At 39.3% G+C, this 20,142-nt stretch overlaps 1 protein-coding gene and 1 long non-coding RNA gene across 2 annotated transcripts; both read right to left on the bottom strand.

Moving 5' to 3' along the window:
• Positions 1-1,175: 1,175 nt before the first annotated feature.
• Positions 1,176-7,715, bottom strand: LOC139133659 (ankyrin homolog). The gene is made up of 4 exons (XM_070700411.1): positions 7,577-7,715; positions 6,836-6,997; positions 5,481-5,590; positions 1,176-1,283 (listed from the first exon to the last, which is right to left on the bottom strand). The coding sequence occupies exons 1-4, from the start codon at positions 7,602-7,604 to the stop codon at positions 1,176-1,178; spliced, it is 408 nt and encodes a 135-aa protein (XP_070556512.1). The 5' UTR covers positions 7,605-7,715.
• Positions 7,716-12,621: 4,906 nt separating this feature from the next.
• Positions 12,622-16,221, bottom strand: LOC139132588 (uncharacterized). The gene is made up of 3 exons (XR_011552363.1): positions 16,102-16,221; positions 13,591-13,916; positions 12,622-12,789 (listed from the first exon to the last, which is right to left on the bottom strand). It is a non-coding gene; the product is annotated as an uncharacterized lncRNA (long non-coding RNA).
• Between the last annotated feature and the right edge of the window lie 3,921 nt (positions 16,222-20,142).

Here is a 20,142-nt window from a genome sequence, read left to right as displayed (position 1 = left end):
TGCCTGAATACATGGGTTTATGTGCCCTCGCAGCAGGAGACAATTTGCCCTCCTGGCGTCGGGCAATTGCCCTCGTGGCGTCGGGCACCTGCTCTCGGGCACATAAATCCATGAATTCAGGCAATAATATATAATGCTATCTGGACCTATGGACAAAAAGACAGCACAAGATAAATTACACATGTCGGTCAGAGAGAGAGATAGATAGAGAGACAGACACACTGACAGAGACAATGACATAAAACAGAGAAAGGGAAGGAAGCAGACAGTCAGAGAAAGTGGTGGACAGAAAGACACATCCGAATAGAACGAGATGGACAGCTAGACAGAGTGCAGTTTACTTTTTGCTAGTCTCATTGACGACAAACACTTGTACGCCGAACATGCAGACACTATATACAGTAGAAATGATTTTTGCCTTACCGCTAGAGTTATGTAGCCTGTGAACGATAAATTAGAATTGATTAAAATCAGATGTTGAGATGCCGTCATTTCCACCTTTGCTTCTTCTTTGCCGATCTCGTTAACTGCACATCGCTTCACTACATCTCAACCACTGTCCAAAATATCCACATTTCGCGCTTCGGCCGAAATTGCCGACCAATCGGAAAGAGGTTTATGACCACCACTTTTGTACGGACTCCAGGGTAACAAAAAAGTCCCTAAAGCGCAAGTCTTTAAAGCAATCTTCCGTAGTAGTGGGTCAGACGTAGTGGGGCGACCGGCTGTAGACGCGAACGACAAAGAATGAGCAAAAGTGGAAACGTCGCCATCTCTCTTTCTGATTTTAATCAGACTGGTCAAGCAGCATAACGTGTATGGAAAATACACTACCAATACACGTGCTCAGTCTGTTCCATGATTCGCTAATACATGTCGATGATAATAGAACGGTCATTGATAGCTACGACAAAGTTGATCAGCTGATGCGTCACTTTAATAGGAAGCGATATAATATTCTCATAACTCTCCTAAGAAAACGACAACTCACCTCGGACGTGCTTTTAAAAATATATCGCGCATCGCTCTATCTTTAACACATATAGCTCTCAAGACTGCTTTGTACAGAGACAAAAAGTAGGTTGTTATCACAAACTGTATCCACTGTAATAATATGAAATATACCGTGTAACATCCACTGCAGAGGATCAACGTAGTACAGCTCTCCAGTACTGCTACATGTGTGACTTACTCGCTTTCCATGGCTCTAAATGCTGAAGATGGAACATTTGCTGTCTGTTTGCGCTGTCTATTTCGTGCAACTGGTTAAGACCGCCGGGAGCCTGGAGAGATAAGAGAGGTCGTAATCAAATCCCTTTTAGTGCCTGTAGTACCCTATTTGTAACAATCAACCCTATTTGTAACACTAACCCCATTTGTGACAATAACCCAATTTGTAACAATACTAACCATATTTGAAACAATAACCTGATTTTTGAAAAACAACTTGACCATATTTGCTTAAATTTTGATGAAATGTGCATATTTGTATTTCGGGGGTAATTTTCCTGTTTTTTCCTTGTCGAAACTCATTTTTTTGGAAGTGTATATCATTGTTGCTGTTTTATGTAAAATATTGATTAGCCATGGCGAGACACGCCCGTATTACTCTACGTGTCTTGATGTTAATCCGCACTGGAGTGGAGAGACTAATGTGACACTGCGATCATTTGGCGCTACGTGTCGAAAACAGTTTTCTTCATCAGTTGCTTAAAATTCATTCTTGATTGGTGAGACATGTTGATTGGTGGATTGCTTTTATGTGTTAGTATGTTGTTCCACTTACGTTGTTCAAGTAGGGAAGCTAGAAAGTCTATGTTTTGAACTTGTTGTTTTCTTGTAGGCGCATGTGTTCGAGCCATTGTAACTCTTGTGAAGTATGGCGTTTATAAGTGTATCGCCTGTATTTCTGTTCCTTCTGTATGCGATTATTGGTTGTTTTGGAACATTTTTTTTAGTGTTTCGTCTTTTTCAAGTTCACTCCAGTTTTCTGTCAGGGTTTGCTTGATTTTTGTCATTTCGATGTATGGGCTATATTTTGTTATGAAGACATCAGTATTGTTGGTGGTGTTTATTTTTTCTTTTTGTTCAAGTTGTCTTTTTCTGCTTTTATGATCTTTTTCTCTGATAGTGCGTTCTATTTCATTTTTTGTATTGTCGGTCTTGTAATTTTTCACTAAATTGTGTGACTTTTTGTGTAAAATCGGTTTCTTTGTTACATATTCTAATGTATCGTAATGTTTCACCTTTGACCAGGCCTTTGAATGTAGCTGCGGGATGGCATGAGTTTGTCTGTAAGAACTGGCATGTATCTGTTGGTTTTGTGTGTTTCTTATGAAGAGAATGTTCTCTTTGTTGTACCGATGACCTTTGTAGATAATTAGGTCTAAATATGTGATTTCTTGAAAGGAGCTTTCAAACGAACATTTGAAAGCAGGGTGCATTTTGTTGATGTTTAATATGAATTCATTTTGTTCGTGTTGTGGTCCAATGAAAATCAGAAATACATCGTCTCTGACGCTCAGCAAGATCGATATCTGTTCTTTGTGTTTCTGTATTATTCTCATTTCTGTCTCGTGAAATGTAATATCGGCTATTTCCGGTGAAGCTTGAGATCCTATACTACACCCTAACACTACTTGTGTTAAAAAAGAAGATTTTTAAATTGGTGAAAATTGCCCAAAAATAAAATTTGGCATATATCTGCACAACTTGATTATATCTTACGAGTATTATCCCTAGGAACCTGCGCAACGAAATTTAAAACATTTAATCTGACGAGCAGTTTCCGAAAAAATGAATTTCGACAAGGAAAAAAAGGAAAATAGCCCACAAAAATATAAATATGCAAATTTCATAAAAATCTAAACAACACAGTCAAGGTTTTTTACAAATTACGTTATTGTTACAAATAGGGTTAAGTTTTGTTACAAATTTGGTTGTGTTACAAATAGGGTTAATTTTACAAAGAGGGCCGGTGATCAGTGCCAAGGACGGCTGCCAGATTTTGTCAGGACGACTATACCGAATCGACATTGTGCAAGTTTCAGTTCTGCAATTAGGCAGTATATCACAATGATTGACATCTTGATAAAGGTTTCAAGCAACAAGATCTCTTGGCCCTGCGGTAGCTTGGATTATGCAATCTTTCTGTACTTGGAACACCAATCGAACAATATGGCGGCATCGTCTGTCAAAAAGCAAAGCCTTTCTGCTAATGTACTCATGCACAACGGGGACGAAGAGTCGTTTTCAGGCAATAGAGTATGTACATCGTCACTGGTTTCTGTGTTAGATACACTAATATCGATTGACACATACGTGTCAGAAAAAATTGTAAGTGAACAATGTCGGTTTAAGCTGCTCAGATTGACAACTTTTATACTTTGCTCGCTTTTATTGTAACAAAACTATGTATATATACATGATTGACATAATTAGCGGCTTGTTCAATGAAAACTTAGCAGGTCCTGGACTACCTGAAAACTTAGGATACGACCAGTTTGCATATGTGATTGTGCATAAGTTGTTTTACAGTATGAACAACTATGGTCACTTGAGCTATTTCGCCATCCAAGTTTTATGTACGAAACCTTTGAACGGAGAAACTTCTTTCAACATTGATAAATGGAATATAACTACAGCATACAAGTGCTGGTCGAGTTATTTCACAATACGAACAGATGCGGCTTTTCCAGCGGCAATTTTGCAACAAAATTATCAACAGACGACAACATTAATACGTTTCCTGGACCGAATGCAATGAAATCGAAGAAAACGTCGCTGTTATAGCGCTTTGTATCTGTCTTCATAATTTTTCCTCTTGGTGGGTTCCTATTATGTCTCGTGCTACAATGAATATTACTATATGAGTCACTTTGTTTACCTGACTGAGCCATATCCATGATTCTGATTGGTCAAGATTTGACGTGGCAACAAATGATTCGACGGTGTGGAGTTTCATCGGGAATTCCGGAAGTCAGACAAAGATGTAGCGAGGTCATGTGTTCTCATTCACATGAACAACTGTCGCAATCACAGGCGCTTGGCACATTGTGGGATAATAATCGTATTTAATATGTAGAATGTCTATATACGACTTGATTATTCAATAAAAGAATCACCGTAAGTGATATTAGTGTAGGCCTATAGGCCTACATGTTGACTGGCATTGTAGTTGTACCTATGGCTGCCTGGCTCGGGCCCGGCGAACGCACTGCATCATCAATGTGTAGAATGTCTACCTGACTTCATTATTTATTAAAGAATAACGGTGCGTGATATTACTGTACATGTCAGCTAGCTTAACCGAGCGGCTGTAGAGCTCTGCGGGGTTTGGGCCCGCCTTAGGCCCGTTGTCCACTGCTGCACAGACAAGAAGTCAAGGCGTGAAAGTAATTCAAAGCCCGATTTCATAAATCGGCGAAATTCACAAACTCTGAGCGTTTCCGGTGATAAAACTGGTCAACGGTCAGATGGTTGCATAAACAATCCATCGACTGGCTTCTTTTGCCTTAAATCATACCTTACCCTATGCTACTGGCGAATAATTGTCCTGAAATTGGCTGGGCACACCAACCCAGCGCCGGCCATTTTGAATGAGCTGCATTCAATGTACGCGTCCAATGAGAGAAGAGCAATGACGTCATCTGCCAAGGGTTGTATGCACAGGCGCATACATTGCATGCAGCTTATTCAAAATGGCCGGTGCTGGGTTGGTGTGCCCAGCCGATTTCAGGACGATTTCTCGCCAGTAGCGTAGGGTAGGGTATGATTTTAGGCAAAAGAAGCCAGTCGATCGATTGTTTATGCAACCATCTGACCGTTGACCAGTTTTTTCACCGGAAACGCTCAGAGTCCGTGAAGTTCGCTGATTTATGAAATCGGGCTGTGAATTACTTTCACGCCTTGACTTCCTGTCTGTGCAGCAGTGGACAACGGGCCAAAGCCGGGCCCAAGCCCTGCAGAGCTCTACAGCCGCTCGGTTAAGCTAGCCAACATGTACAGTAATATCACGTACCATTATTCTTTAATAAATAATGAAGTCATGTAGACATTCTACACATTGATGATTATGCAGTGCGTTCGCCGGGCCCGAGCCAGGCAGCCATAGGTACAATGCCAGTCAAGGTGTAGGCCTATAGGCCTATAGGCCTACACCAATATCGCGTAGGGTGATTCTTTTATTGAATAATCAGGTTCAATATAGACATTTTACATATTAAATACGATTATTATCCCAGCAATGTGCCAAGCGCCTGTGGTCGCAATGTTTTCCCTTACTTTTGGTTAGATAAATGTGGCGCACACCTTGCACATATCAATGGTGCGCACGTTACACGCACAAATACAAACTACTTCAGTTCTGGCTCGTTTCACAATAAATGGATAGGCAGGTATAGACAAAAGAAGTTACAACTAGACCAAGGCGCAGTAAATTTTTTAAAACCACATTAAGTGCATGATTATTTTCGACTCACCACAGTTGGCATTTTGGCCAGCATTGTCACAATACATGGTTCTCCATTATCATCTACTACCTCAGCCCTGGCACCTAAATTGAGCAGTAGTTTACTGGCTTCACTGCGATCTAAGTATATAAAAAACAAGATAAAGGTTATTTTTAACCACGACGGACGGCGGGTCGCGCGCTCTCTCTCTCTCTCTCTCTCTCTCTCTCTCTCTCTCTCTCTCTCTCTCTCAAATATGTTTAAAACATTGTAAATAACGATTTTTATTACTTTGCATTATATACATTTCTTCATGACTTGCGTTTTGTAATAAAATTCAACTTCACGGTCGATGCTTACGGGTTTCTCAAATTTGAAGGTAGTTGATCATCAGCATCATACATTAGAAACACAAAAGGTCAGCTATCGTGATTTCACAGATTATCGACATTTTAATGCGCATTGCATGTCCAAGAATGTCGACGGCGTTTGCAAGACGACGCACGTCCTGCACGATCTGCTATATGTACTTGTGAACTCTATATGCTGTTGATGACGGAGCTGAAGATTGATAGAATCTCACACCCCCAAGGACCTGGGATCAGATTTCTCACACGAGTTGGGGATATTTTGTTCCACACGAGCCGCAATATCTCCAACGAGTGTACATGTGAGAAATATGATCCCAGGTCCTTGGTGTGTGAGATTCTTTTTCTCACATGACCACAAAATATTATCAAAAGTCGTGACAACTCTGTCGCCTGACGCTGTACTTTAACATGCTTACTTTGTAGTTCTGGTCCGTGTGTTACTCGCCGTGTCATTGGATAACATTTTGCGCGTGGAACAAAACAGACTGTTTATCATCCAATCAGAGCTCGTATAATATTTACTGCAGAGTGTGGGACGGTTTCTGTGAGTGTGGGATCGATTTTTCCCGCACTGTCGATCCCGCACTCCCAGCGGCCAGGAATGTGAGAAAAGATGTTCTTCTGTTTAATTTGGCGCAGGACTAAACGTGTGATTACGCATAGCAGTACAAAATACCGTCATATTTGAGAAAAAACAAGATGTTTTGCTGGTTTCTTTTAATTCCACTGAATGTTCGATTGCTCTCCCTTTACTGGACGGGTGGTGCCAAAAATTACTGATTTCCTTCGGTAACGCTGCCCTGTTTTAGGTATGATTAGTATATGTGAATCTTTATAATACGAGTTTTATGGCAAACCTAGCATCTCAGTGGATATGAAAATCAATACACATAAACAGATTTTCGCATGACATAATTTTGACCGCCGTTCCGATTTCTCTGAAGCCGTTCCTGACTAGAAGTGTCAACTTTCTTTCATCTCACACACCAAAGACATTTGCACGGTACACCGTACCTGCTATTGCTGCTGCCATCAACGCTGTCCTCCCTTTCCGTCCTCTCAAGTGAATATCAGCTCCACGTTGATACAGGAGTGACAAAACATCACATGCGTCGTTTGAAGCTGCGAAGGCAAGCGGCGTATAACCGTTTTCCCCGGCCCTGGCATCGATCTCCGCTGAAATCGTGTTTAAGCTTACGTTATTGGATGGTTTACCCCTCCTTGCACCCTTGACTGTGAAGACTCACTTAATATGCTGAAATCAACTTAGCTGTGTAAAGGTGGGAATCCAGTCTGCTACATTATTGCGAGATATTGTTTTGACTTCCTATACCAATGTGATAAAAATCAGAATATGGAGATGATCTCGGTCTTTACCTTTTACGTCAGTCTTTCAGGTTTGTGAAGACCAAACTGATAGTTCAATCATAGACAGTAGAGGGGGAACCCCTCTATATGGTTCAATTAACAGTATCATGTGGTGTGTTTTTTTCACCATTCATAGCCTGCTCTTTTCCGTTCCGCTCGTGAAGTGCAGTTTCCTGGTTTACTTCAAAAATCATAGATCAATGCTCTATACTGATCACTTATTTCTCTCGGCAATGACATTGAACATTTAAACAAGATTTACAATGTTTTCCAGGTTAATATTGTGTATTTCAGCTTACGTTGTGACGAAGAAATGTTGAGAAATGATGCGTCTTGTGTCATATGCCACTTGTTTAAATTTGCAAATTTAACCACATGATACTGTACCTCCTTTTTCCAATAGTAACTCAACCATCGCTACGTAGTTCACCGCTGCAGCCACGTGCAAGGGCTGACGACCAGTAAAGTCACCACTTTTCACGTTGGCACCCTTTTTAAGAAAGTATTTAGCGATATCTGTGTGCCAGCATCGGGCGACCTGAAAGGTATGGATGGAATTTGAATGTATTTATTTACTTGCATGCGATTTGAGTTGGTAGTGGTGTTCTTTATCAAATAAAGCGAAACAAAAACATTTTCTGTCGAACACATCACGTTTAGGAAGGACTCATTTTCAACAGTTTGCTATGTCACAGATTACAACATTTATAAGCCCCGGAAAAATGTAGTCAACACACTTTGACTTATCTTGTTGACTAAACATTTACGTTGCTCCACTTCAGCACACCCCCCTTACTCTAGCAGGTTTTGTAACAAACATAATTTTTACATATACTTCGGACAAAATGTTCAGAGTCGCACTTTTTAGTGTTGCGTATAGATGACATATTAAAAACTGTATGCCAAAACACATGTCTGATCAGGAAAGGACAGGTAGCAAGGCTAGAAACAGATGCTGTGCCATGCCTGGTTTGTGATCGCCATAGATCATATCTGATTTATCCCTTCTACTACATGACTTGCCTCATGCATTATTGTCTGTCCATGTTGATCCTTTGCGTTGATATCGGCTCCACTTTGACGTAAATATTCAACATAAGACAAGTTGACTTCCTCATCCTTCTTTGTAGATGTTGCTAGGTGACAGAAGTACGTCATCAGGGTTCTAGTCTCTTCCCTTTCACTGATTTTGTTGATCTGAGATCCATCGAGCTGGCCACCTTTTGCGCCCTCGCCGTTGAACAAAGCTGAAGATAGAAAAGAATGGTAATTGGTCGATAATGGAATTTATTTGGAGCCTGGAAAATTTTCTTAAAGATGCTTTAGGCCAATTTCATGTTGTAGCGGCCGTTTCTATACACGTCGAACTTCATTTCACGGTGTTCAGGCCTCTGATACGCACCTCTATATAAAAGAGACGAATCATATATATAACAAAATTTGCTTGCTGAGTCACTGCTAACCATTTTGAAGAAAATGAAACTCGATGCATATTGTGTCTTAGTCTTATCCTTTACATTCGAAAAATTAACAGATAATGGGTTTATTGCAAGACACTTAGTCAATACAAATTACAATTTTTAAATTGGTATGCAGCAGTGTACCGCCAGACTTGAGAGGGCACACCGTCCCTCCGGACGGTGGAGGGTAATATTATATATATATATATATATATATATATATATATATATATATATATATATATATATATATATATATATCTGCTCACTGTTATCTTTTATGTCGAAATCCTCACGTCTTCTTCTATTCCCGTATCTCTTATTACAGTCGTCAGAATTCTTTGATTTTTCATATTCGAACAAAATCCCTACCATGTGCACGTAGTTCACGCCCAATGCAATGTGCACCGGTCGACGATTTTCATTGTCGACACTGTTTACATCGGCTTTCCTGCCAATGAGAAACCTTGCAACGTCTGTGTGCCAACAACGAGCTACCTGTATGGAGCGAACAAAGTCCGTCAAAACACGCAAACACACCAGAGACTGCTGTTGTACTACACAAAGTTTGGTACACATGGTTGCTATAGCGTTGTGTGCGAGTGAAGCGCCCGTATTTTAACGAGTTAAAGGAGTCAAAGTGCGGATTCATTGCGAAATGTGATAAGAAGAACATACAATAATTGAGACGCAAAACTTCGATTCCAATGAAAATCAAGTAAAAACTTGTTGTGATCAGCTTTGCAAATACATGTACAATCAACTGTACTTCAACTAGACAATGTTTAACCGCCTTGTAGAGTAACCATTTATTTCAAACTACGTATGCATTTAGTCAACGTATTGTAAACAAAAATTGTTGATACCAGACTTGCCTCATGCAATACTGTCAGTCCATTGCAATCCTTTGCATTGATGTTAGCGCCATTGTCTAATAAGTGTTCAACGTAGTAGAGACTGACTCTCTCAGCCTTTGATGTTGCTAATCGGCGGAAATATTTCATGAGAGCTTTAGTGGCCATCTCGGAGTCCGTGTTTTCATAGGGTTCGTACTCTCCCAGCCGAGCTCCTACCGTGTCCTCAGCTTCGTGCATTCATAAAGACAGAACAGAGAAATAAGCGATGATGTTTTGCTATGACTAGCGTGCCTGTATCTTTCAAAATGCTCAATTCAGAGATGTAGAAGAAGAAATAACTGGACACGAACTGGCTCTCGCAAGGACGATCACCAGTTACTTCGACACTCACCAAACGTGAGCGGTTTGAACGGCAGTGGGAATTAGCGTCATGATTCACAGGCAAGAGAGGGTATCGGAGTAAGCATAGCAACGAGTTTTGTCTGTGATATTTCTCAGAACAATTGTAGGGGGACTAGTCATGGGGATGTCTGTCTATTTCACACAAATGCAAGAAAACTTCCTCGTCATATTGTCATTTCTTGAGATTTTCACCTAAGACTTGGAATCAGTAGTCATTTTGGGGAAAAAATATTTTAAGTATTGGTGTCACCGTGCTATATTTCAAGATAAAATAGCAAATTTCTTTACGTTCGGAGAACCTGTGAAAAAACGCTGACTCGGCAATTTTCTTGGAGATTTTGATAAAAATATAATTGTGTGCCTTCAGTGTGCGGTTGGCAACCGACATTGTTTGTTCATATATCTAAAAAGCATTGTAAAGAAATGTGTTAAATTGCATGCTATAGGAAACAGCAAAAGAATTATTTCAATTCTTATCCGCTCTTTACATGTTTGAACGCTAAATTTGTCATTAATTAGTGTGAACTGCACAAAATCAGGGGATAGCGTATTTCTATGGGATGTATTTCAAATTTATCACGGGAACACTGCTTTTTCTCATCATATTTCTTGTCTACTCACTGAGTGGTACAACATACAATTACACAGAAAATGACAATATTTTCGCTTTTGCGAAATCAGCGACCTTACACGTCGGAATTAAAGAGGCAAATTAAGGCAAATCATGTGAGGCCAGATTTTCCGTAAAAGTTATATTAAGGTAAATTGTAGTTCTCACCTCGAAAATGAAAGACTTAAACTCTTGCTCAAACTTTTACCCCGCAAACTTTAAACCGTAACCTTTCAAAATCAAAAATAAAAATCGGGGTGGGGGGGGGGGGGGGGTGGAGGGAGGGATCGTCATGCAAATTGTGGAACTAGAGAAACAAATTACCCAATATTTACTGCTATTTGAAATTCAAAATGGCCACCGTCACTATTGTATCTCTATGGGAGAAAATACAATTCCAGATTTTCATAAAAGTATCCATGTGAAATTTGTTTTCCTCCGTAAGCTTCAAAATGAGCCTCAAAAATGCTACACCATTAGATTATTGTAAGTTTTAGAGTCGAATATGAGTACACCTTAACATGTTGAACACACATGCATATTGTTGCATTGCAGAAGGAAACACACAATAGATGCATCCGCTCACCTTGTTCCTCAAAGTCGAAACCCTCACGTCTTCCCCTATTGTATTCTCTATATTCATCTATTTCTTGACGCTCCAGAAAACACTCTATCATGTCCAGGTTGTTCACCGCCAAAGCTACGTCCAACGGCTGACAACCGTCCTGGTCCTCGCATGTAAAATCGGCCCCTCTCTCAATCAGAAACTCGGCGACGTCAGTGTGCCAGCATCGTGCTACCTATGGGAACGAACAAAGTCTGTCAAAAATACAAGTATACTATAACCGTAGACAATAGATGGAATACTTTGCCGTTATAAAGACGAATGCTGTGTATCGATAACACAAACATCTTATATTGTTTTAAATAGGACTTTATTATTTCATTTGTGTTGTTATTGTTCTCACTGTCACATTCAATGAACAGTAAGGGATTAGTCAGTTTCTTTGCATAACAAACTTCCAATATGCAAACATCCAGATATGTCTGATACATTAAAGTAACACGCCCGAAGGGAGCGCCGAAATATGTCTCAAAGTTACTCGCCCGGAGGGCCTGTTACAACCGATAACGTAGTAACTAACCGATTCTATCTATCTGATATCTATCTATCTATAAATCGATCGATCCATCGCTCCCCATGAATCGCTTAATCAGATATTATCAGTTAATCGATACGTTATTATTCACAATTCTTTTGTCATCGACCACTTGTGGGGGCTCATTTTAAAGCTATTGGTGTTAGACAAAATATTTAGTTTTCCGAAAATCGAAAATTTTAGAGTTAATACAGGGATGGCAGCCATTTTGAAATTCAAATATCCGCAAATCTTGGGTAATTTGTTTCTCTAGTACCAAAATTTGCACGATGAACCCCGATTTTTATTCTTGTTTGTGAAAGACTATGGTTGAAAGATTCCTTGAGGAAAGATTGAGCAAAAGTTTGTCTTTCACTTTCGAGGCGCATACTCTACCTTACATCTTAATTACTTTTAGGTGTCCTTTCAGTACCGCCACGAAACTTCAGACCTTGCCCCTGCAAAGTCTGGTCATTTCAAGCCCGACACCTGATACAACCAGCGTGAAATTGAAATATTTTATGACATGGTATTTGCTGTAACTTTCGATTATGGTATTTTCGATCTGTTCATGTAGTGTAGATGATTTTTACTTCCAGGCGCCACTGCCTTTTTACGTGGCCTTAGTGTTTCTTTCTTTTTTTGAAACGAAGTTCACAGATATATCATATCACCCTCTAGCACCCTAATGATAGCCTATCGCCCTTATACCAACATCACATTTTCAAATCCTTTAAGCTTTCGCAGACCTACCCATAGTTGAAGCATTTGCAGGGAGAGCGCTGATCGATCAAAATATCAAAAAGTCCGTCTGTATGTTTGATGACTGACAATCTTTGCTCACATTCAGCTGCAGATTAAAAGCTCACACCAAATGTATATGTGGAAGCTATAATCCAAAGACAATCTTATCTGTCTTCGTTGATATGTTTAATACTTGCCTCGTGTAGTATTGTTTGTCCTTGGTCATCCTTTGCGTTGATATCGGCTCCTGCTTCAATCAAACCAGCGACGAATTTAAGGTCAATCTTGTCAGTTCCATCCTCAAATCCAGATAGGTTGTGGAAATACTTCATCAGCATTTGAGTTTCTGTATTTGCGTTGCTGTCTTTGAGCACTCCGAATTGTCCTCCTGTGATCCAGAGAGATTACCAATAGCTGTTGACATTTCCAGCCATCATTCGATATCGGAAATCTTCATTTATCATACTTATAAGACTTATAAATGTCGATCTTTTCAGTGCATTTACAAATGGAATATCAAACAACTTTATCGTACCCTCATTCACCGAGACTGCAACAGGTGTACCGGCAGCATATATAGATTTAGCCTTAGCCTCTCTCTCTCTCTCTCTCTCTCTCTCTCTCTCTCTCTCTCTCTCTCTCTCTCTCTCAAACGCATATTTCGCTTAAATGGAAAAGAGGATGTAGCGTAACTATCCACGGATTCAACGCTAGAAAGACAGTTCAAATGTAAGAAATTGACGTGGGTTCATTGTCAAGTTATATAAATGTTATGATATTGTTGTGACCACAGGCGCCAGTGGGCTGACTAGTCTGCTAGATCGATCGATGAAACTTCGCAGAACGGAATTATATTAGTTTATCAAACCTAGTGACCTCTTTTCCTTGTTTGTGCCAATGTGCATGATAAACACTGTACGCGCATGCTGCATTATATTGAGGAGACTGTGACCCGCAAAGTACGTTGAGGGTACACAAAGTCCAGCTTATTTCATGTCACATGTGTTGTATCGGGGAAATGATATTTCCCATTGACCAGGAAATAAAAGGACACTGTATCTGGTCGAGTCTAAAAACTACAGACGTGGTCCAGTGTATTACGGTAAAAATTTACAGCAAGCGATCATACACACAGCTATATCTATTTTATAATTTGGTACCGCTCATTTAAAAAGAGAAACTTGCTCACCATGTTCATCAAAGTTGAAGCCTTCTCTTCTTGACGAAATGCAGCCGTCAAAATTTCTAGGCTGGCTCGATTGATTGTCTTGGTTGCTATTGTCTGCTTGAGTTACTGGGTACTTCCATTTTCTCGTATACTTTCGTCCGGAAAACCCCCATTAGAGTGACCAGGATTTTCATTCAATTCAAACGCTTCGTTCTGAGAACCTTCGCTTGGAATAGGCTGTGTATTGTTTGCATGGTGCATCTTCCTACAGCGCAGTCATGTAATCGTTTCAGAAGAACCATGCGACGCTTTTACCCAATAAAATTCCAAACTTTATAAACTTTTATCTGAAATAATGATGGTAGAACACACCGTTTGTCATTTCGCTTTGTAAAAGCTTGACTTCCGGTAAAGTAATTGTTTTGACATTACCGCTTCTCATGGACTGCCCTCCAGGGATTTACATTTAAATTCCTTACAGTCAGTTCTGCATGAATACGTGGTGTTGACATAAGTTTTGCACTAGATCACCTATTGTATTAATTTTTCACTACAAGGAGTTTCATTGTTTATTGAAATGACTTCTGCAAACATCTGCCTTCTCTCCCTCTAAAAAGAATTTTTCATTCACATCGCTATTCATGGGAATATTTGCGATCCATGACGAGCGTTTTGTGTCACCGTTGCATGTGACAAGTTCGAAACTGAATTGTCGCAATACTTGAAGTTTAATTTTAAGCGGGATGGGCACATCCTATAGTCTACAATCTACGACCACGAGTACTTTGTTCAGTGAGCTGACCTAACATTGCTGGGGTCCAGTGACCCAGTGAATTAAGGTAGATCGCGCCTCGGGGACAAATAGTCAGCCTCTCAAATGTCTGTAATTCTTTTCTGATCTACCACTTGTTGGGGTCATTTTAAAGCTCTTAGAAAAAGAAAAACATTAAATTTCTTACTTTACGAAAGCCGAAATTTTATGCCCCCGCCCTATAGAGTTAACACAGGAATGGCGGCCATTATGAATTTCAAATATCGCAAAATGTTGGGTAATTTGTTTCGCTAGTTCAAAACTTTGCACGGTGACCCCGATTTTTATTGTTAATTTAGTAGGAGAATGGTTGAAAGTTTCATTCAGGAAAGTTTGACTTTTCAGTTTCGAGGCGCATACTACCTTAATGCTAAAACATTGATAAATGAGTGTAACTTGGGCTTGCAAACTATATGCCGGAGAGATTGGTTTCGCTGATAAAGGTTCGGGAACAAGCATTTGCTTGTCTGTGTAGCCTGAAGACTGGCATGATATAAACGGTAAATACGCCATAATATACGAGAAAGTAAAGAAATTCGGTGGATTTTCGATCGGATTCGAAAACACACCGTACGGCTCCCATTCATTGCGAAGACATCACAGTCAAAACCACTCGGCCAAATCCCTACCCTTAAAGGGAATGGTTCAATAACCGAGCTCAGTTGTTACAGTTGTTTGACTGCGACCCCTCCACACGCTGTAGAGCTCATGAAGCATTCGCAGACATACTTTGACGTTTAGTCAACCGTTTCGTCGAGTTGGAGTTTGACGAGATTAGTAAGATAATAATGATGGAGAAATCAGATGTTCAAAATATCACTAGGGGGAAGTCAATTTTTAGATTGAACTTAAACCATTTGCTCGGCATTTTGTAACAGTGGTGAAAATATTAAATGATTATCCAAGAACTTCTGGTTTTTCCATAAATCAGGAGAGAATTTGCAATTAATCTGTTTTAATTTATCTTTATGGTGCAGTTTGCAGAAGTAAATCAGTTTCGAAGTTGGATCAGAAATTGGGCACGAAGAGGAAGCCCATTGATGGTATCATCAAAATAAACAACGTTTTCATACAAGTGTATGGTAGCATGCAGAGATGCTATGCGGGAGAACGCGTTAGATATTTACGCCTGTGTTTGGTGGAAATTTGATGTATTATTTTTCACATAATTACGACGAAGCGCTAAAATTACATTTGAACGGTCTGCAGATTCATGATGACACGGCTCTGCATGTATTATATCCCAAAGATTTGGAATCCCTTGTCTTTTCATCGTTCTTTTTGTCTATAATGATTTTTCTGTTGTAAACTGTTGATTATGAGAGTGTGCTACGCATGCATGAAAAGTGTGTAGGATCGGAGGTTTTTCAAGGGTACATGTAGTTCAGGTTACCAGAAAATACTGTGATATTATTTTGTTTGGCCTAAGCATCTTCATTGTACTACAGTTTCCTATGCTCATTATGGTGATGCCTGTAATGTTGGATTTTATTCCATTGGATTTATCCTGACTCTCCGAGAACATTTTTAAGAAGTAACTAGCACATATTTGCAAATCACAAGTTAGTGATGTGTGCAAGCGTCTCCATCTGTAAAGCAAGATGATTTTTTTGTTTACAAGCAATGTTTGTTTGAGTGACTCCCCCCCCTAAAAAGAGAGAGAAAGTTATAGTCAAAGATGATTGAGGTTCGCTCAAAGCATACGCATGAATTCAACTTACCTTCAAGAGGCACATGTACTTGACTTTCTCTGTCACCCTTTCACTGCAATCTCACTCGAAGCTTCTGGCATTTGCTAACGCATCTGATAAGAGCTGAAGCGACGAAGACGCCAGGTCTTGTCGGATTTCCACTCCCAAAACTCCGATTAAATTGTCAACGCATGCGCTCAAACCGTGCACCAATGGCCACCAATGAGATAAGTGCCCATTCGCATCACTTCAGAACTCAACCAATCAATCGTACGGCCACTGACAGATCTCGTTTGAAAAGTGTATCATAATTTATAATGATTCATATCGTCGGCGTTACATCTGCTAACACATCTGTATTCATTTCGTTTGATTGACATACTTACGATAGCAAGGTACTTCACCGTGTCAAAGATGACGCGCTGTGTGAATTTCGTTATGTTGATTTATGACAGTTACGATAAAACAGCAAAACTCACCTCAATACATCTAATAGAAATACCTTTAGAATAGTTTGTTATTATTTCCGAACACATAATTTCAAAAATGTTTTCGCCTTGCTAGTTACTAAATGCATTCCTCTGGCCACTCTTTTAATAAAGCATCGGGCTTTATCATTGAGCTGTTTGATCTCTTCTCATAAAGTGGGCGAGGGGCAAAGGTCCCTGTCGCACCATTGATGTAAGTGTACAATAAATGATAACACTGTTTTTTGGAAGAGGTTCCACTTCATGCAAACCAAAATGCAGAAGTGGGCCAAACTGTAGGATGAAGAGAAAACAGTAATTGGTATGAATCCCATATCGCTGAAGGGCACTGCTCTATTTGTATCGAGACGGTGTGCATTCAATCAAGTCAGCTTGTGTTTCAAGTACTGCTGGACTTGTAATCAACGACGTATCTTAATCGCCTGATTTCGGTTGCGTTGAAGTAATTGTCACATTTTTCCAAATGACAAGGGAAATGGCAATGCAAGACATGGAAGATGGGAAAGCGTTAGTGTAAACTGGGGAAAAAGTTAAATCGCAAAATTGTTGCAGCTTACAGCCTTACCGCTCAGCTAAATTATTTTCTTGCCTTAAACTTGAAAGTTCAAAGTAGCGTGAAAGTATTGGGAAACATAAGACCGCTGGCTGTATCAATTCCCTACACATTGTCGAATCTTGTAGGCTGAATCAAAATAATGCAAACTCAGTTTTGACCTTTTTAATGCCAAAACAAACTTGGTACTATTCACGCTACTAAATAGCCATAATAATTTCATTTTTACGTAACAGCATTAAAGATATCAAGACACACTGATATGAAACTGGCCTGAAATGATGACAATGACCTTCATAACGAGTGTTGACTTTTCGGCATATCGAACTGATACATTGAGGCTGACTTTTAACCATACGCCAGGAAAACAATATTGTATATATTATTCCAGTGAAGTTATGGATATCAATGGAAGTTGAAATGTGCTGGAGAAATATTAGGATGATTCCATATTTAAACAGGGAAATTCATTATTCAAACAGATACTCTGAGTATTGAACAAATGGTTGCTGTTGCAGAGTACAGTCTTATTATAAGTCATTAATATGTTTTCCCTTCTTCATCGTAACATTGATAGTCGCGTATGACCTTGTGACCTAGTCTTTCATTGTTCTTGCATGCATATTTTTAAGAAATGTAATCAACATTTTAGACAAATATTTATTTTTGCATATTAATGAGAACGATAAGTGTATAAACCCTATTCTGTCGTAAGGAGGTATCTATGAAAGGGATCACAATTTACAGTGGAGGAATTAGGGTGTTACAATTTTTCATTTCATATACGCAGCTTCACTTCCATTGACCGCTACCTATAGAAAATGACGGCTCCCTTACTACTCTGTCATTATACCAATTCTACGCCACATTTCCACTGATATCGATATCGATTATTCCACTGGAATAATGCGATAACGCATTTCAGATTTATGTTTAGTAACTCAGCCTTACTGTATCCGGTATTCCTTGCATATTTAGAAATAATGGCATCAAAATTCAATATGTCGCAAGGTCAAAACATAATGAAGGTCAAGGTCATCGGTTCGGTGCTCAAGGTCTAGGTGATACCCATTTATTGCAGAGTATTTTGACAAACCTTATGCTGTTACATTAAAATACAATTATTGTGGCTTTTTCATTGTGTAAATAGCAGCCAGTTTGTTTTGGCGTTTAACAGGTCAAAAGTGAGTTAGGCATACGGCAGATTTTGATTCAACAACACACTTGAATTATGAAAAGTCAAGAGTAAGCTAATTGTTATCCAAAAGGCAACATGTTATACAGTTGTAATCATGAAAAATCCGACCAGTTATATTAATACACGACTGAATCTTTCAGTCTATATGCGACCTTACTGACATGTTACGTTATGGTATTTTTTTCAGTTATCATTGGTTTCATTAAATGTAAACTAACACAAGAGGAAAAGATGGCCATGCATATCGGAAACTTGCATGCTGAAGGTCAGATTTCGGGTTAGATTATAAATGTTGAATGTAACATCTGTTTTGAGAAATACAGTGACTATAAAGTGTGATGTACTCTTCATATTTGTTACTGGGTCGAACGTTTCTATACTGACTGTGTATTTGGCCTTATGTGTCCGGGTTAGTGTCCGGCTATTGAACTATGATATACATACAATGAGCTGCATCTGCTGTTTATCAGCGTAGGGATCAACAGGTATTTGTAGTTATGAACCTATTTCCAGCAAGGCAGTGGCCCCTGGGGACTGCCATGGGATGGTTATACGCAGGTTATCAAGGAAACTTATCATTTGAAGCCATCTTTCGAAAACAGAACCATTCCATGGTTTTGAAACTCTGGTTTCGAAGCGTAGCGTCAAAGTGTCACAGTGTCATACATATCTCTCCACTCCGGTGCTGGGAATGTGTTTAGACATTCAGATTACAACTATGTCTCGCCATGGCTAATCAGTTCCACGCAAAAATAAACAGAAAAACATAATGAACACTTACAATATACACGCTGTCATGTACAAAATGCAAACAACCAAGATATGGGATTGCTTAAATAATGATGTCATGTTCATTTTTCGAATTAGTGAATTTGCTCCAGGCAGTATTTGATTTAATTTGCACAATATATCCATATGCAAACACCACAAACATATAATATAATGCAGACAAAAGACAGGACTCATTGTGCTGGGTAACACATTGTGTTGGGTAATACAGAATTAACAAGTCATTGACAATGACATAGTCCCAACTTGTAATAGGAGTATAAGTCTTGATGGGGCAGGGAAATGTGGTCATTAAGAAATATGTTGAGATCTAAGGGCACATAGGCCTTTGTTGTTCCCAATTTGAAACACATGAGGCATGTCTAAGTTATGGTTCTAAATCGGGAAAAAAGATCAGACCTCTAGCTGTATTGGCCAGCCAAGAAATACATATGCGCATAATAAATGAGGTACAAGATGTGACATCTTAAGGTATAATGTCCTATCAAAATTGAAGGGTACAGAACTTGTGGTTACTGAGTTATGCATAGATATGTACAATCAAGCACGTGACATTTTGAAACAAAAAAATTGTATCGCTAATAAATCCCTATATGCCAAAAATCAGACCTGTAGCTCTATTCGCTTGCCCAGAATTAGATATGTGCATAATTAATGAGGTAAAGCGTGTGTTGTCATAAGGTCTCCCATCCTACTAAATATAAAGGACATAGCACTTGTGGTTACTTATTTATTGACATAAACATACATTTTAGGTAAAAGGTCATCGAGTTCACATATTTTGTCAATAAATTTCTATCCTATGGTTATCCCTATATACCAAAAATCAGACATCCAGCTCTATTGGCTTGCTCAGAATTAGATATGCACATAATTAATGAGGTTCAGTATGTGGCGTCATAAGGTCTCCCATCATACCAAATATGAAGGGTGTAGCACTTGTGGTTACTGAGTTATGGACAAATATGTATATTTGAGTTAAAGGTCATTGAGGTCATGTGACATTTTGTCCAAAAAATTGTATTGCTTAGTTACCCCTATAT

This window comes from Ptychodera flava, chromosome 5 (genome assembly GCF_041260155.1).
Source record: "Ptychodera flava strain L36383 chromosome 5, AS_Pfla_20210202, whole genome shotgun sequence".
Lineage (NCBI taxonomy): Eukaryota > Metazoa > Hemichordata > Enteropneusta > Ptychoderidae > Ptychodera > Ptychodera flava.
Note: the sequence above shows the minus strand (reverse complement) of the source record. Positions and strands in the feature narration are given on the sequence as shown.